Source organism: Meleagris gallopavo, chromosome 13, assembly GCF_000146605.3.
Source record: "Meleagris gallopavo isolate NT-WF06-2002-E0010 breed Aviagen turkey brand Nicholas breeding stock chromosome 13, Turkey_5.1, whole genome shotgun sequence".
Lineage (NCBI taxonomy): Eukaryota > Metazoa > Chordata > Aves > Galliformes > Phasianidae > Meleagris > Meleagris gallopavo.
Window position 1 is genome coordinate 16,964,305 of NC_015023.2, and position 16,974 is coordinate 16,981,278.

Below are 16,974 nucleotides of genomic sequence, written 5' to 3' on the forward strand. Positions count from 1 at the left end.
ATCTCTCAGTTTCATTTGAAAAGGTGGTGTGAGAGCAGTGTCAGCACTGAGGGCTTTGCTGGTGGCTCAGGGGCTACAGTGCATGGCTGCAGCTGTGTAGGAGCAGCACAGCTTAATACTGAGCGGAGCAGAGGGCGTATGTGTGGAAGGAAAGGAAGGAGACAAATCATGTTTGCCTGACTTAGGTGTGTAGGGCTGTTCTTTTAACAGCAGTTCAAATGGGCTGATCTGTTGCTGCGGTGGAGCGGTTGGTGCTGAGGGAAATCTCAGCCTGGGGATGGAGGTGTGGAGCGCAGCCATGGGTGTGCACTCAGAGAGCAGCCCTGGCAGTGCCTCTCGGGGGAAGGGGCAGGAGGGCCTCCAGCACGGAGCTCCTTTCTCTGTCACCAGAACCATCAATGTGATTCAGTACGCCTGAAGCACAGCACTGTTTCAGATCACCCCTCCTCCTCTTACCTGCCGGGTGACCGTGGCCCACTGCGCCTTCCTGCCCCCTGCCTACCCTTGTTACTTGTTTATGTTGAAAGCAGCAACAACATGCACAAACAGGACACGATATTTGCAGTCTGAACAGGCAGATGGTTCAAACCTGGGAGGCTAGAGCTCAATGTCAGTGCAGAACCGCTGGAGATGTGCAGCTATGTGGCTGCCAAGGCTGGTGCTGCTCTGCGGGCCGAGGATGGCAGCAGGTCGAGTCGGGTCGGCCGCAGAAGCACAAGCAGTGCTGATGCTTCCCAGGGCAGCCCTCCGCTGCCGTCCGCACCACTGTGCCCACATCCACACCCAGCATTTGTGGGCCCTGTGCTGCTCTCCGAGCTTTTTTCTTTACGCCTTTTTGGCTTTTGTGCCTGCAGCACACTTAATGTACCGCAGCCTTTTTATTTCTGCCTTTTTGTGTGCCTGCGGAGGGAGGGGCGGGAGCAGGGTGAGAACTGTGGCTGCGGAGATGCAGGTAGATAAAGGTAATTACTTAAACACATATAGGGCAGGACTTACTGGTTTGGAGACCCAGATTAAGATGCAGAGGAGCATGTGAGGTTGATGATTATATTTCGGGGAGAGTTAATTGACGGAAGGTGAAGGCAGACAAAGAACCGCTGCTTACTGCCTTCTTGAATCCCAATCAGGAATTATGATTAAAGACGCGGCGAGACAACAGAGGCCTGATGAATTGGTGTCTTTTTTTTTTTCTTTTTTGCCGTCATTCACACTTGATTGACTTCAACCTTTCAAGTGCAAAAGTCTCTCTTTTCCATTATTATTCATAGCCATCTGAGTTTTTCTAATTAAAGTGTATGAAAACAATTACTGATCCGTCGTACTGAGTCTGGTGGTGGGGATGGCTGCCTTACTGTAATGTGTGTAAAAAGCCCGCAGTTCTCTATAATGATGTGCAGCTGAGGTGTTAGATAATTTTATTCTTTTTCTACTCTGTTGGTCTTTTTTTTTTTTTTAATTTCTCATCATTTATTTTTTGTAATTCCTGAAGATCCGAGGAAAGCACTCTCTCTGCTGACAAAGCTGAGAGGGTCAGCGCCTTTATTCCTCGGCATCCCTGCTCTCCCCATCCTCAGAGCCCCACAAATGGACAGAGACCTCAGGCGTCTCCTGACCCACCACCTACAGCCATCAGTGCTCATGTTACAGTAAAATGGAATGGATTTGGTGTGCCCAGCATCCCTTGGTGTGATTTCTCAGTGCCACTCTCCCTGCAGATGTCTGCAGACACTTTGTTGCTGTTGGTGCAGTGCTGTAGCCATAGCACTGCTATAGACATGGTGCTGCTGCTGTAGGCATGGGATGCTACCCTGTGAGCAGCGGCAGTGGCTCCACATCCCTCATTGCACAGTTTGGATGGCTGCAGACACTCATGAACCTTCTTTCTGAGGCTTTCGCAGACCACTTCTGCTTCTATTCACTGAATGGAACCAAGGTCTGGCTTAGGTTGGTGGTTAACATCAATAAAGGAGGCTTCCTATCCTGCACAGAGGTGCAGTTTCACCATGGTTTGTCAGTACCTAGTGCAGTTGAATTAGGGCCTCCTGGTCCACAGCTGGGCAGGTAACAGCCCCACCAGCTGGGTGCCTTGTGCTGTGCGTGTGTGACCAGATAAGACCTGAAGAAATGGGGTTTTCTGGAAAAAGACGAGTGTAAGCATTTGGGACTTCCAAAGATCCACACAGTGTCTCCAGCTCTGCACAAATGTTGGTGCTCAGGTGAGGGTTCAGGAATGATGATGCACGTTCTGGGCCAACGCTTGGGGAGAAGCAAAGGGAAACGCATCAGTCACAGCAAGGAAAGGGTTACCAGCAGCTTTTTATTTCACCGACAATTTGCTGTCTTTTTAGTCTTTCCTTATTCATCCTTTCCTTTGTCACCTCTCTCCTTATTTGTACTTTTCTTTCTCATGCCCCTCCCTTTCCTGCATCGATACACTTTGAAAACAGTGCTGCAATGCTCCCTAGTTCAAGATTACAGTGTACTTTACGAGGTATGATTTAATTAGGGGCCTTATTATGTTTTCAGCAGCTTAAGGTGGGCCTTTCAACTTATCTACCTAATTGGTTGCACAAGAAGTTTCACAGCCCATGACAAAACATTGTCAGTGATCAAAGTCTGAATTCTACATAAAGGAAAAATATTAATAATAAGATTATTCTTCAAGTGTGCACTGCTAATTATGTCCAGAATGTAACTGTAGAAACACTTTTGACTGATGTGAGCTTTGTCTAATAAACATGAGTCGTCAGTGAGCTATGCAAAGTGATGCTCTGACTGTACAATGCTGGTATCTAATTTTGCTGCTGAAAATGTTAAAAATATTTTCCTGTGCTTTTCTTCTCCCTCTGTCCCCACCTCCCCGTCTGCAGGTGACGACACCAGAGGTGATGATGCCCAGCAGCATGTTTCTGCCAGCGGCCGCTCCGGAGAAGGACGGGAGCTCCACCACCGAGGAGCCGGGGAAGCAGCCTGGTGAGTGCGGTCACTGAGGCCCACGTGTCCCCCAGTCCCCGCCTGCTGGGGACTGTGGCTGGGGACATCTCCTCTCGGTGATCTCCAGTACCTGGACGTCTCCCGGGGACTGCAGTTGGCCGGTGCACATTGGGGCTGTCTCCTTTCTGTGCCGGCATCCGGGTGCCCCTGTGCAGGACAGGCAGGGCAGCTCAGGGCTGCACAGCACACACACCGTGGCTATTCACTTGGAAATTGTATTAAATCCTTGTGAAGGAGACCAGGTGGGAGCAGTGAGAAGGAAGTGGTAAGAAGGCTTAAAGAGCTGGTTGGGAAACCACAAGTGTTGCAGCTGCTACTGGCACAGACTGTACTGACGCTTCTGCTGCTGCTGTAGCTCGAGTGCATCTGCTCTCAGGGAGCTCTGAGCTGCTGCAGTGCTTGTCCAGCTCAGATCTCTCCCATCTGCCTCATTGCCATGCTGTGTTTTGAAGACGTGGCTGTAAATCAATGGCAGTTTAGTTGTGGCTTTGCAGTGTGACATTAGAGCATCCCACGAACAACATTCTGCACAGGCAGAAGTGTTTCATCTCAAAGTTGGCAGGAAAGCAGTGTCGGTCTACTTTCTGTGCCCTCCTGGCAAGTCATGAGGAATCTGGGAACTAAGACAGCCACTGCTTCCTTTTAGGAAGTCGGCACCACTGCACTGATGCTGGTGGGAGAGCGCTCATATGGGCAGCACTGCTAACGTTGCACTGGGCAGTGGGATCCCCTCTTCAGCTTCTGCCAATATCTCACTGCCTTTTCTGGCAGAAATGTACTATGAGACCCTGGAAAAGAGAGACAATGCACCGCTTGCTTGTTTTTTCTTCTCCCTCCATCAAACAACACCTTTTGAGATGCTACCAGTAGTATGTGAATTTCATTCCTATTTTGGTTTTGATGGGACCAGGATTCAAATACCATGTTCAGTTGGGGAAACATTCTTACAGGACATCAAAGAAATAAAAGCACAAACAGATTAGTGGCTGGATGGCCTTCACTTAAAAGAGAGAATTAAAGGTGATAAATGCACTAAGGAGATGTATATGTGAGAATATTTTCAGATATTCAAAGTGGGAAGAAAGTAAATTTTGTAGACTTATGCACTGGGCCATGATGAGGATAATGGGCTGGTATTAAAAGGAATGAAAGTAGAGGTTAAATGTTGGAAATACCTTCCTGTCTTGCAGAGGCAGAAAAAAAAACAGTCCTTGTGCATTAGTGTAATTTCCAATTTTGTTGTGATTTTGTTTTCACAGAGCTCCCTGAGGACTCAGGAAAGAGTCTTTTACCATCGGAAGGTACAGAGCACAGTGGTGAACCCAAGCCCGCTCCAGGTGATCAGAGCTCTGCCAGGGAGGACTCCAGTTTCCTCTGCTGGAAGAAGGGATGCAACCAGATGTTCAAGAGCTCAGCAGCCCTGCAGACACATTTCAATGAAGTTCATGCCAAGCGGCCCCAGCTGCCAGTGTCTGATCGGCATGTCTACAAGTACCGCTGTAACCAGTGCAGCTTGGCATTCAAAACCATCGAGAAGCTGCAGCTCCATTCGCAATACCATGTGATCCGGGCAGCCACCATGTGCTGCCTCTGCCAGCGCAGCTTCCGAACCTTCCAGGCCTTGAAGAAGCACCTGGAAACCAGCCATCTGGAGCTGAGCGAGGCCGACATTCAGCAGCTGTACGGTGGTCTTTTGGTCAACGGAGACCTCCTTGCTATGGGTGATCCTTCACTTGCAGAAGACCACACTATTATAGTTGAGGAAGATAAGGAGGAAGAGAGCGACTTGGAAGATAAACAGAGCCCGACAGGGAGTGATTCAGGGTCGGTACAAGAGGATTCTGGCTCTGAACCAAAAAGGGCCTTACCCTTCAGGAAGGGCCCTAACTTCACTATGGAGAAATTCCTAGATCCATCTCGCCCTTACAAATGCACAGTCTGCAAGGAGTCTTTCACGCAAAAGAACATTCTCCTGGTTCATTACAATTCAGTTTCTCATCTGCATAAACTGAAACGAGCCCTCCAAGAGTCTGCTACGGGGCAACCTGAACCTACCAGTAGCCCCGACAACAAACCCTTTAAGTGTAACACATGCAATGTTGCCTACAGCCAGAGCTCTACCTTGGAGATCCATATGAGGTCTGTCCTACACCAAACAAAGGCTCGTGCAGCCAAGCTAGAGGCAGCGGGGGGCAGCGGCAGTAGTAATGGAGCTGGCAATAGCAGCAACAGCAGTCTCTCTTTGGGTTCATCTACACCAAGCCCAGTGAGCACTAGCAACAGTAATGCTTTTACAACCACCAACACAAGCAATTCAGGCTCAGCTCCCATTCCCAGCCTGCTCAATCAGGTGCCCAGTGATACTGTGGGAATTCCTCCCATAGGTAACCCTGTTAGCACTAATATCTCCTCCCCTTCTGAGCCCAAAGAGGTAAACCGGAAGAAGCTGGCAGACATGATTGCATCCAGGCAGCAGCAGCAGCAGCAGCAGCAACAGCAACAGCAAGCTCAGACCTTAGCACAGGCACAGGCCCAAGTCCAGGCCCACCTGCAGCAGGAACTGCAGCAACAAGCTGCTCTCCTGCAGTCTCAGCTCTTCAATCCAGCACTTTTGCCACACTTTCCAATGACCACTGAGACCCTTCTGCAGCTTCAACAACAGCAGCATCTTTTGTTTCCTTTCTACATTCCCAGCGCTGAGTTCCAGCTCAACCCAGAAGTTAGTTTGCCTGTCACCAGTGGTGCGCTGACACTGACCGGTACGGGTCCAACTTTGCTGGAGGACCTGAAGGCCCAGGTTCAACTCCCTCAGCAGAGCCATCCACAGCTCCTTCAGCAGCAGCAAGGTCAGCTGTCCTTGTCACAACCTCACTCTGTCCTTATACAGCAGAGTCAGCACCCAGAGAAGAAGAATAAACCCATAGTGAAGGAAAAGGAAAAAGAAACCCCACGGGAAAGTGCAGAGAGAGGCGACACTAATGCAGCATCTAAGGACTCTCTGCCTGATAACTTAAAGCCCAAAGACAAGAAGGACTTTGTACCAGGCAGCAGTTCAGAGCCCTCCTTACTGCCCCCGCGTATTGCATCTGATGCAAGGGGGAATGCCACAAAAGCCTTGCTGGAAAACTTTGGCTTTGAGCTTGTCATTCAGTATAACGAGAACAAGCAGAAAGTGCAGAAGAAAAATGGCAAGACAGAGCAAGGTGAGAACTTGGAAAAGCTGGAGTGTGATACATGCGGAAAATTCTTTTCAAACATCCTCATCCTGAAGAGCCACCAAGAGCATGTTCACCAACATTACTTTCCTTTTAAGCAGTTAGAGAAATTTGCCAAACAGTACCGAGAACACTATGACAAAATGTACCCACTACGGCCTCAGACCCCAGAGCCACCGCCGCCGCCTCCACCACCCCCACCTCCACTGCCTCCAGCACCTCCTCAGCCAGCTTCTACTCCCACCATTCCCACTTCTGCCCCACCGATTACCTCTCCTACAATTGCACCAGCCCAGCCATCTGTGCCACTCACCCAGCTCTCTATGCCAATGGAGCTCCCCATCTTTTCACCACTGATGATGCAAACCATGCCACTACAAACATTACCTGCTCAGCTGCCACCCCAGCTTGGTCCTGTAGACTCTCTGCCTACTGACTTGGCCCAGTTATACCAGCATCAGCTCAACCCAAGCCTTCTCCAGCAGCAACAGAACAAGAGGCCACGGACACGAATCACCGATGACCAACTCAGAGTCCTTCGGCAGTATTTTGATATTAACAATTCCCCAAGTGAGGAACAGATCAAAGAGATGGCAGACAAGTCTGGATTGCCCCAGAAGGTGATCAAGCACTGGTTCAGAAATACTCTTTTCAAAGAACGCCAGCGCAACAAGGATTCCCCATACAACTTCAGTAATCCCCCCATTACCAGCCTGGAGGAACTGAAGATAGACTCACGGCCTCCTTCTCCAGAACCTCAAAAGCAGGAGTACTGGGGAAGCAAACGGTCCTCCCGGACACGCTTCACTGACTACCAACTCAGAGTCCTGCAAGACTTCTTTGATGCCAATGCTTACCCAAAGGATGATGAATTTGAGCAGCTGTCTAACTTGCTGAACCTCCCAACACGCGTCATAGTGGTGTGGTTTCAGAATGCCCGTCAGAAAGCTAGAAAAAACTATGAGAATCAGGGAGAAGGCAAAGATGGGGAACGGCGGGAGCTTACAAATGACAGATACATTAGAACAAGCAACTTGAATTACCAGTGCAAAAAGTGCAGCCTAGTTTTTCAGCGCATTTTCGATCTCATTAAACACCAGAAAAAGCTTTGTTACAAAGATGAGGATGAGGATGGACAGGATGATAGCCAGAATGAAGACTCTATGGATGCAATGGAGCTTTTGACTCCAGCCAGTTCCTCCTGCAGCACACCAATGCCGTCACAAGCTTACAGCACGCCTACATCTTCAGCTAATGCAACCTCCTCAGCTTTTCTGCAGCTCACAGCAGAGGCAGACGATTCCTCCACCTATAGTTCTAAAGTAGAAGCTACAGATGAGAAACCAAAGCAGTCTGAACCTCCAAGTACACAGCAAAACCAAACTCAAGAGAAGCAAGTACAACCAAAGCAAGAGTCTCAGCAGCAACAGGACCAAGGAGAACAGAAGACAAGTTCAGCACACCAAAAGATTTCACAGTTATCCTCCCCCTCTTCACTGCAACAGCCACCTCCACCTCCTCAGCCCCCTCAGTGTTCCTTGTCACAGTCAAGCCCAAGTCCGTCTCAGTTGTCACATCTCTCCCTCAAACCCATTCACACGTCCACCCCTCAACAGCTGGCAAACCTACCTCCGCAGCTAATCCCGTACCAGTGCGACCAGTGTAAGCTGGCATTTCCTTCTTTTGAGCACTGGCAGGAGCATCAGCAGCTTCATTTTCTGAGTGCACAAAACCAGTTTATCCATCCTCCATTCCTGGACAGAACGCTGGATATGCCTTTCATGCTTTTTGATCCCAGTAATCCACTACTTGCGAGCCAGCTGCTGTCTGGAACGTTACCACAGATTTCAGCAACTTCGGCTACTTCGCCATCAACACCAACATCCACAATGAACACGCTGAAGAGAAAGCTGGAGGAGAAGGCCAGTGCGAGCCCTGGAGAAAATGACAGCGGGACTGGAGGAGAAGAACCACAAAGGGATAAGCGTCTAAGAACAACGATTACCCCAGAGCAGCTGGAAATTCTTTATCAGAAATACTTGCTCGACTCCAACCCAACACGGAAAATGTTGGATCACATTGCACATGAAGTGGGCTTGAAGAAACGTGTGGTGCAAGTTTGGTTTCAGAACACCCGTGCGCGGGAAAGGAAGGGGCAATTCAGAGCTGTGGGGCCTGCCCAAGCCCACAGACGGTGTCCGTTCTGCCGAGCTCTCTTCAAAGCAAAGACGGCTCTTGAAGCTCACATCCGATCTCGCCACTGGCACGAGGCAAAGAGAGCTGGATACAACTTGACGTTGTCTGCTATGCTCTTAGATTGCGATGGGGGACTCCAGATGAAGGGAGACATCTTTGATGGAACGAGTTTTTCCCACATGCCGCCAACTAGCAGTGATGGTCAGAGCGTTCCTCTCTCCCCTGTGAACAAGAGCATGGAACTGTCACCTCGAACTCTGCTGAGTCCATCCTCCATCAAGGTGGAAGGGATAGAGGACTTCGAGAGTCCCTCCATGTCCTCGGTCAACCTGAGCTTTGACCAAACAAAGCTGGACAATGATGACTGCTCTTCGGTCAACACTGCGATCACAGACACTACAACAGGAGACGAAGGGAATGCAGACAATGACAGCGCGACAGGGATTGCAACTGAAACCAAATCGACATCAGGACCCAGCGAAGGTCTGACAAAAGCTGCCATGATAGCAATGTCTGAATATGAAGATCGGCTGTCTTCTGGCCTGGTCAGCCCAGCTCCCAGCTTTTACAGCAAAGAGTATGATAATGAAGGTACTGTGGACTATAGTGAAACATCCAGCCTTGCGGATCCCTGCTCACCCAGCCCTGGCGCAAGTGGTTCAGCCAGCAAATCTGGGGAGAGTGGGGATCGGCCCGGACAGAAACGCTTTCGCACTCAGATGACTAATCTCCAGCTGAAAGTTCTTAAGTCATGCTTTAATGACTACAGGACACCTACCATGCTGGAGTGTGAGGTCCTGGGCAATGACATTGGACTGCCAAAGAGAGTTGTTCAGGTCTGGTTCCAGAATGCTAGGGCAAAGGAGAAGAAGTCCAAACTCAGCATGGCCAAGCATTTTGGTATAAACCAAACAAGTTACGAGGGACCCAAAACAGAGTGCACTTTGTGTGGCATCAAGTACAGCGCTCGACTGTCTGTACGTGACCATATCTTCTCTCAACAGCATATCTCCAAAGTTAAAGAAACCATTGGAAGCCAGTTGGATAAGGAAAAGGAGTATTTTGACCCAGCTACTGTACGTCAGTTGATGGCTCAGCAGGAGCTGGACCGGATCAAAAAAGCCAATGAGGTTCTTGGTCTGGCAGCTCAACAGCAGGGCATGTTCGATAACACCCCTCTGCAAGCTCTTAACCTTCCTGCTGCATATCCAGCACTACAGGGCATCCCTCCAGTCTTGCTCCCAGGCCTCAACAGCCCATCCTTACCAGGCTTCACTCCATCCAACACAGGTGGGTCTGGATATTATCACGCTGCTCAGAGATGCAGATGAACTTGATGCATCTTTAGCACAGTTGGATGTTCCTTTCAGAATGACTAATAATAGAGTGCATGGCCCCTTAGTCAGGCGTATTTACATGACAGCAAATAAGCAACGGGTATTTTATCTTTAATTCCTGAATTCAGTTTGGTTAGCAAAATCTGAAATAGAGCAAAATCTAGACATGCTGCATATCTGTTTCATTAGCAAAGACTAAAAATTCTGATGCACCTTCAAGGAAATTGAAAATAGCAGATTTACCAAATAGAACGTGAAAAGGACAAAAGTGCTGAATGCATTGTTCATTACATCTTTCCTTTTGATATTAAATTCAGTTTATGTAATGCTATCCCAAGCTTTCAGTAATTCTGAATGTTTATTGGGAAAATGTTATGTAGCTGGTAGTAGTGGCAACAGAATCTGGAGTATCTTGGTGTAATGTCTGTATAGTGACCTCCAGGACAAATCCCGATGGAGTGGTGGCTTGTTTTCTGAGCTACAATCTGAGCACTGCCTGCAAATACTCTCTCAGAAAACACGGTGTTGTCATATGATAAATCTGCTTTGTATTTTAATAAGGTTTTTCTTAACAGGAGTGCATAGCAATGAAATTTGGCCTAATTGTTTGGATGGCCTAATTCCAGTTGTCGGACTTTGTTTCTTCATTTTTTTCAGGATGCAGTTTTCCCTTGTAGAGGGGTGGAAAGTAGCAAATACCTGAAGTGGGAAGTAATGTTCAGTAAAGTAGATTTTGAAAACTTGATCCAGGGGCTGCCTTCTACCGCTGCTACACCGGTGTCATCCCAAGGATGTGTCCGCATCTGAACTGCAACTCGTGACAGAGTGATTGATGTTCTCTAGCAGACCTGCTTTCCCATGGCAGACTTCTCTGCGTACTTCTGGTGATCCCTATTCAAGTTGCCTTTCACCAGGTCTGCTCAGTTTGCAGAGATATCCAAGGAAGTGATTCCCGTGTCCTGTCTCAGCAACAGGCTGTCTGTCTCAGGCTGGAAGGGCTGTTACACCACATATACCAGCATGTACCTTGGTTTTCTGTACTGCAGTGGTACAAATCGAATGCCATTAGGCAGCATCCAGAAACAATAACTTTCTCTTACTGTACTAATGATGAGGCTAATGGTGAGTTATAGTTCATGCTGTAAAGTCTGAATACGATCTAAGCATCTTCCTGGGTTCTTAATCAGAAACTGGTTACATATCAGTCTCCAAAAAGACTTTCTGATGCTTTTTGTCAGCAGGCCATCCCTTAAGTTCCTCTTTCAACAGATGGAGGAACTGAATGCTGATGCTGCTGAGTAAAACAATGTTGTCATGTTAATGAAATAGTCTTCTTTGTTATCCAGGAGGTAAATCTTTGGATAAGCAAATCAAAGCCTTGGACTAAAGGCTAATAGCTGATACGAGCAGTTATGCTGCAGAGCTGCTCACTGTAAGTAACATCACCAGAGCCTGCAGTTACTATGTTGCTACCCTGACACTGGGTGTAATATCCTAAAGAGAGCACCAGTGGCCCATGGTGTAAAATAGGCATCCTTCTCTCCCCTTGGAAGTGGTTGTGTTCACTTTTTACCTCCACCACAATTCATCTCCAAAGTATCTTCTGTAGGCAAATGGAAAATGTCCAATCACTGCATTTGTCAGGTTCTGGCTTTTCCAAAGATGATCCGCTCTCTTGGAGCCATGATCCTTCCCTCTACGTGAGCAGCAGAGGGCAATGCATTGTAGAATGGTTCCTGATGTTCATGTCAGAAGTAGAAGAGATCAGAGTGAATTCAGCTGGAAGGGCTTTGTTAGGAGCTAGGTTCTCCACAAGGCTTTTTGCATAGTTAAAGAACTCCCTCCACCCCCATGAAAAGATAAAATAGTTCTTCACCGTGGGTGTAGGACTGCCCATTGTAATTAAGCCGTGTTAAAAAGAGTTTCTGTGAGCTATTCTGTCTGGGGCTGCTGCCCATTACTGCTCCCTGATCCTAGTCTTAGGTGTGTGCCTGAAGGGATTGTTGTGTGCCAGGATATTTTTGTGCTGTTGTTCTTACAGAGGTTTTTGGTTCAGTGGACAGAAGTAGGCCAAGACAATCTCTTTGGCAAATTATATTATCAGGCTATCTCAGATCCCCTCTGCTCTGTTTACTTAGTACCCCAAATTTATAAGAAGATCTAAAATTACTTTTTTGCGCTTCAGTATATATTGTTGCCTTTATTTTTCTCCAAAGACCAGGATGTGTCCTGGGGAGATGGGGCTACATACTATGAATGTTAAAAGCAATCAGTGACTGCCTAGACAGGGCTGAGCTATTTAGAAAGTCAAACAGACTATTTGTGGCCTTTAGATAAAGCTCCAAAGGTCAGGCCATCTCCGCTCAAAGCCTGTCGCAGCAGATAAGGCTGTGCATCCAGGAATGTTATGAATTAGCCGCTGCTCCTGTGCTCGAGGCTCGCGGGGCTGTTCAGTTAGGGAACATCCGTTTCAATGGCACCTCTCCATAATGCACCCTTATCTGAAATCTGTGAGGCTGCTGCGTGGAGGCTCACTTATACCTTTACAAATCACTGTTGTCTCAATACAGCGTCAAGAGCAGTGCAAGTTTCAGGAGGGCTTTTCTTCAGTCACACTGAATTCTCCAGGTCTGCCTCTTCCTGCAGCCCTGCTGCTGGCTTCCTTCCCCAGGCTGTCCTCTGCAGAGAGACATAAGTTTGTCCCCTCCTGTTTGCAGAGGCCAGGTTTCCAAAGCCTGTGGGTGAACGCCGCAGTATGGACGGCACCACGGACAGATGAACTGTTCGCAGGAGGGTGTCGTGCAGCTGGGTTTTGGAGACTGCTGCGTCCCGTTAGCTGCCAACCCATGATGCTACGAGGAGGTGTTCCTTTGCCATGTTACGAGAAGCACAAATTCCTGCTGTGCCGCGCAGCGTTACAGGGCAACGGTGACGTGAGGGGCTCCTGCAGTGCGGCTGTGCAGGCAGCAGCGCGGGGCTCGGCGCCCAGAAGGCAGAGGATCACACGTGGTATTGCACCGTCACTGTGCAGATCACGCTCTGCCCCAGCTTTGCCACCCGCAGAAACGGGAGCTGCGTGTGACGGAGTTGTGGGTGCCTGTGCTTGGTTCTCAGGATGAGCGATGTTGGTTGAAGACCTCATCAGGATAAATGGGGCAGCTGCAGCTCAGACAAGCCATTGGCTGCAGCTCCAGCAGTGTGCAGGTCCCTTTTGTGCTGCTCACAGGGTGAAGCAGCCTGGCAGCAGCTGGGTTTGCTGCCCACACCCAGCCAAGTGCCCAGCAGTGCCTTGCTGCTGCGCTTCTGCCGGCAGCACTCAAAACTGCCACTGTGCCCCAGAAGGGCACCTTCTCCCCTCCTGCCCTCTCTCACTGAATGGCACAACTTAAAGCGGGAGTTGCTGTGCAGCCATCGCTGTTTCCCGGTGCTGCAGCTCTAAGGACCAGGAGTGTGATAATGAAAGGATGGATTTTGCTGAACGGTTTTGCGGCAGGGATGGGATCCTGCAGGCAGTTCCTAGCTGTGGAGTCATTGGCCGTACAGGGCTGTGCCTGTGAGAAAACTTAAGTTTTGTTTTATTTTTGTTTTCTCCTAATGACATTGAGGGATTTCCTGCACAAAGCGTTCCTTTCTGGGAGTGCATTCACCAACTCCAGTGGGTGTGAGTAATGCATCAGTCCTTCAGAGATGAACTGCTCCTATGGCCCCAACTGCCATCAGCTGTGAGAGCAGAAATCAATCCCGAGAGCTGTCTGGTGCTGCTGGGAGGGCCAGCAGACCTCACATTCGTCCATTTCCTTGAGGAAGCATTACAGTGCTTGTAACTGCTCTCAAAACACAATGTTCTTGCCTCAGAGAGATAGACAAATCCCCATCAAATTTTGAAATAGCACAGAAGTCGTGTGCACAGAGCATCTTACAGAAAGCTGGGGTTTTGTTAGGAGTTTGTGGTTTATGAACACCACCCAACTAGGACAGAATGCCTTAGATGTAGCCTCTTCAGCCAACTTTGGTCACCATGGCCAGAGCTCTCTGGTCTGTGGAGATTGTAACAAGATTGACAAGACCAGTGTTAGGGCCATGTGGCACAGCATTTCCCTTCTGTTTGCATGTGTGGCCAGAGGAACACCCATTCAGGGCAGGTGTGAGAAAAGGACCTGTCCATGACATCTGCTGTTAATCCTTGTGGAGTTTCAGAGGGATCAGTACCAAAATAACTGTTTTTCAGATATTTTTGAGGAATTGGAAACTGTACTCTGCACTTACAGTAAATGGTCCAGTTCTGTTTCCTTCTGCTGTCTCTGGCTTTTTCTGCCAGACCAGCTAATGCAACAGGGAAGTGTTCAAGTAAGAGAGAATCTGGAGATATAGGTTTCCTTTGAAGCCATCCTTACCTTGTAACGTTTATCTGCTGCTATCAGCCTGTGTGTCTGTTCTTTCATGGTAATGATGCACCTTCTTCTGTGTCTGCATTTTGCTGGTGCTAACAACACTTAGAGTTGCTTTTGCTGGAAGCTGAAAGGAAAAGTGTGGAGGAGGACAAGAACTTGGTTCAGTTTCCTAAGAAGTCCATCCTCACTGGATCCTCTCTAATCAAGACCTTCCTGTGTCTGTGTCATTTAGGAAAAAAAAAAAACAAACCCTAAGCTAAAGTCAAGCAACTTCTAATGTGCTTTGGGAAATGATCCTTGCAAAGTTGTTTAATTCATTCTGTGGCACTCATAGTTGCAAGCTACATTCCACAAAAAGAACAAAGTTTTCATCTGAAGAGAATGAGCCCAGGGGACTGGAACAACTCCATTGTATAGGAGACAACAGCTCAGAAAGTTTGGCTGAAGTTACACAAGAAGGCCAGGTGCACTGTGTGTGCTGAGTTCTTTCTGCAGGGCCTGTGCCTCTGCTCAGACGTAGGGAGTAGGGAGATTTTCTTCCCTTTGTGTACTGAACCGCAGAACAGTTTGGGTTGGAAGGGACTTCTGGCAGTCATCTGGTCCAAACACTATGCACAGGCAGGGCCACCTAGAACAAGGTGTGAACGACTGACCCGTGTTTGCAAAGCTGGCATTCTCTGTATGGCTGCTCCCGTTGTGACACGGTGGGCTGCCCTCCTCCTGGCCACAGGAAGGGAAAGTTGAGCACTCGGAGCAGTGAAAGGCATCTTGGGGACATCCAGCTGCTACTGCAGGAGCTGCATCCCCAGCCCACTCCCAGTGCCCTGCCCTGGCTGTGCAGTGCCCAGCACCAGCTCTCATCCCACAGCTCTTCTCCAGAGCTCTTTGCACCCTTGAGCTGCCCCCTGCTTCTCTTCAGCCTTCCTGTGCGTCTGCATTGTTCCTTCCTCGGATGTGCTCAGCTGCTCCAGACTGAACCCAGTGGGATGTGCCTCTGCCTTCTGCCTGTTTGGGAAAGCAGAATTGTAGATGTGGGGTGAGCTGCAGGTCAGGAGGGGTGTGTAGGCAGCTCCTGAAGGATGAATCTGAGCATGGGCACTCCACTGTGATGGGTGGTGGCAGATGTCTGTCCATCCATCTATCCTTCCATCCTCTCCCAAGAGGTTGTCTGAGGGTCAGAGTGCTGAGCATGACTGCTCTTCCTGGGAGAAGGGCTCCTTAACACCGTTTCCAATTGCAGAGCACTCCATTTTGTCCAACAGCAGAGTGAGAAGCACCACAGAGTGCAGCAGAGAGAGGAGTGGGCAGCCTACATTTTAAGTACTTTCTTACTCCAGCACTAGTGATCCTTCGCTGGACCCAATGCCGGGCAGCTCTTGGGTGTCCATGGCAGTGCATAGCATGGTGGCAGGTGCGAGGCCATGAGCATGGCCAGGCAGTGGGGACACACGGCATTACGAGCTCACTGCAGGGCCCAGCTAGCACTGCCCCACGTGGGGAAGGGGCTGTGCCTGTGGCCCAGGACCACCGACTTGCTGCTTGCTGCCCGCCTGTGCCGAGTGGCTCCTCACCTCTCTCTCCTCCCTCTTGCAGCTTTAACTTCTCCCAAACCCAACCTGATGGGCCTGCCCAGCACAAGCGTCCCTTCGCCCGGCCTTCCCACCTCTGGATTACCAAATAAGCAGCCCCCGGCAGCACTCACCTCGCCCACCCCGGCACAGGGCACGGCCATTGCCCCGCAGCAGCCTCCGGCGACGACGCCGCAGCCGCAGCCGCAGCAGCAGCCCCCGCCACCACGCAAGGAGAAAGAGGGCGAGAAGGCGAAAGAGAAGGAGAAGGTGCCCAAGGGGAAGGGGGACCCCCTGCCAGGGCCCAAGAAGGAGAAGGGGGAGGCACCGGCGAGTGCCCTTGCAGCCCCACTGCCTGCCATGGAGTACGCGGTGGAACCGGCGCAGCTCCAGGCACTGCAGGCGGCCCTGAGCTCCGACCCCACCACGCTGCTGACCAGCCAGTTCCTGCCCTACTTTGTCCCTGGGTTCTCCCCCTACTACGCCCCGCAGATCCCTGGTGCCCTGCAGAGCGGGTACCTGCAGCCCATGTACGGGATGGAGGGGCTCTTTCCCTACAGCCCCGCGCTGTCGCAGGCACTGCTGGGGCTGTCCCCCGGCTCCCTGCTGCAGCAGTACCAGCAATACCAGCAGAGTCTGCAGGAGGCATTGCAGCAGCAGCAGCGGCAGGCGCAGCAGCAGCAGCAGCAGCAGCAGCAGCAGCAGCAGAAAGCCGCACGCGACGCCCAAAAGGAGCCAACCCCGTCCCCGCGGGGGCCGCCACCCGGACAAAGACCCTGCCAAAGAACCCCCCAAGCAAGAAGAGCAGAAGAACGCACCCCGCGAGGTGTCCCCCCTCCTGCCCAACCCCCCCGAGGAGCCCGAAGCAGAAGGCAAGGGTGCGGACTCCCTCTGCGACCCCTTCATCGTCCCGAAGGTGCAGTACAAACTGGTCTGCCGCAAGTGCCAGGCGGGCTTCGGCGACCAGGAGGCGGCCAGCGACCACCTGAAGTCCCTCTGCTTCTTCGGCCAGTCTGTGGCGAACCTGCAGGAGATGGTGCTTCACGTGCCCACCGGCAGCGGCCAGGGCAGCGGCTCGTACCAGTGCGTGGCGTGCGAGAGCACGGTGTGTGGGGACGAAGCCCTCAGTCAGCATCTCGAGTCAGCCCCGCACAAACACCGAACAATCACAAGAGCAGCAAGAAACGCCAAAGAGCACCCCAGTCTATTACCTCACTCTGCCTGCCCCCCCGACCCCAGCACCGCATCTACCTCGCAGTCGGCCGCTCACTCA

At 50.4% G+C, this 16,974-nt stretch overlaps 1 protein-coding gene across 1 annotated transcript in view; it reads left to right on the forward strand.

Annotated features, from left to right (window-relative positions):
• The window catches only part of ZFHX3 (zinc finger homeobox 3), a 71,521-nt gene that overhangs the window by 47,216 nt on the left and 7,331 nt on the right, over positions 1–16,974 (forward strand). The window contains 4 exon segments of the mRNA XM_031555416.1: positions 2,871–2,973; positions 4,254–9,695; positions 15,727–16,409; positions 16,411–16,968. Of these exon segments, the coding sequence (XP_031411276.1) occupies positions 2,871–2,973; positions 4,254–9,695; positions 15,727–16,409; positions 16,411–16,968 (6,786 nt within the window).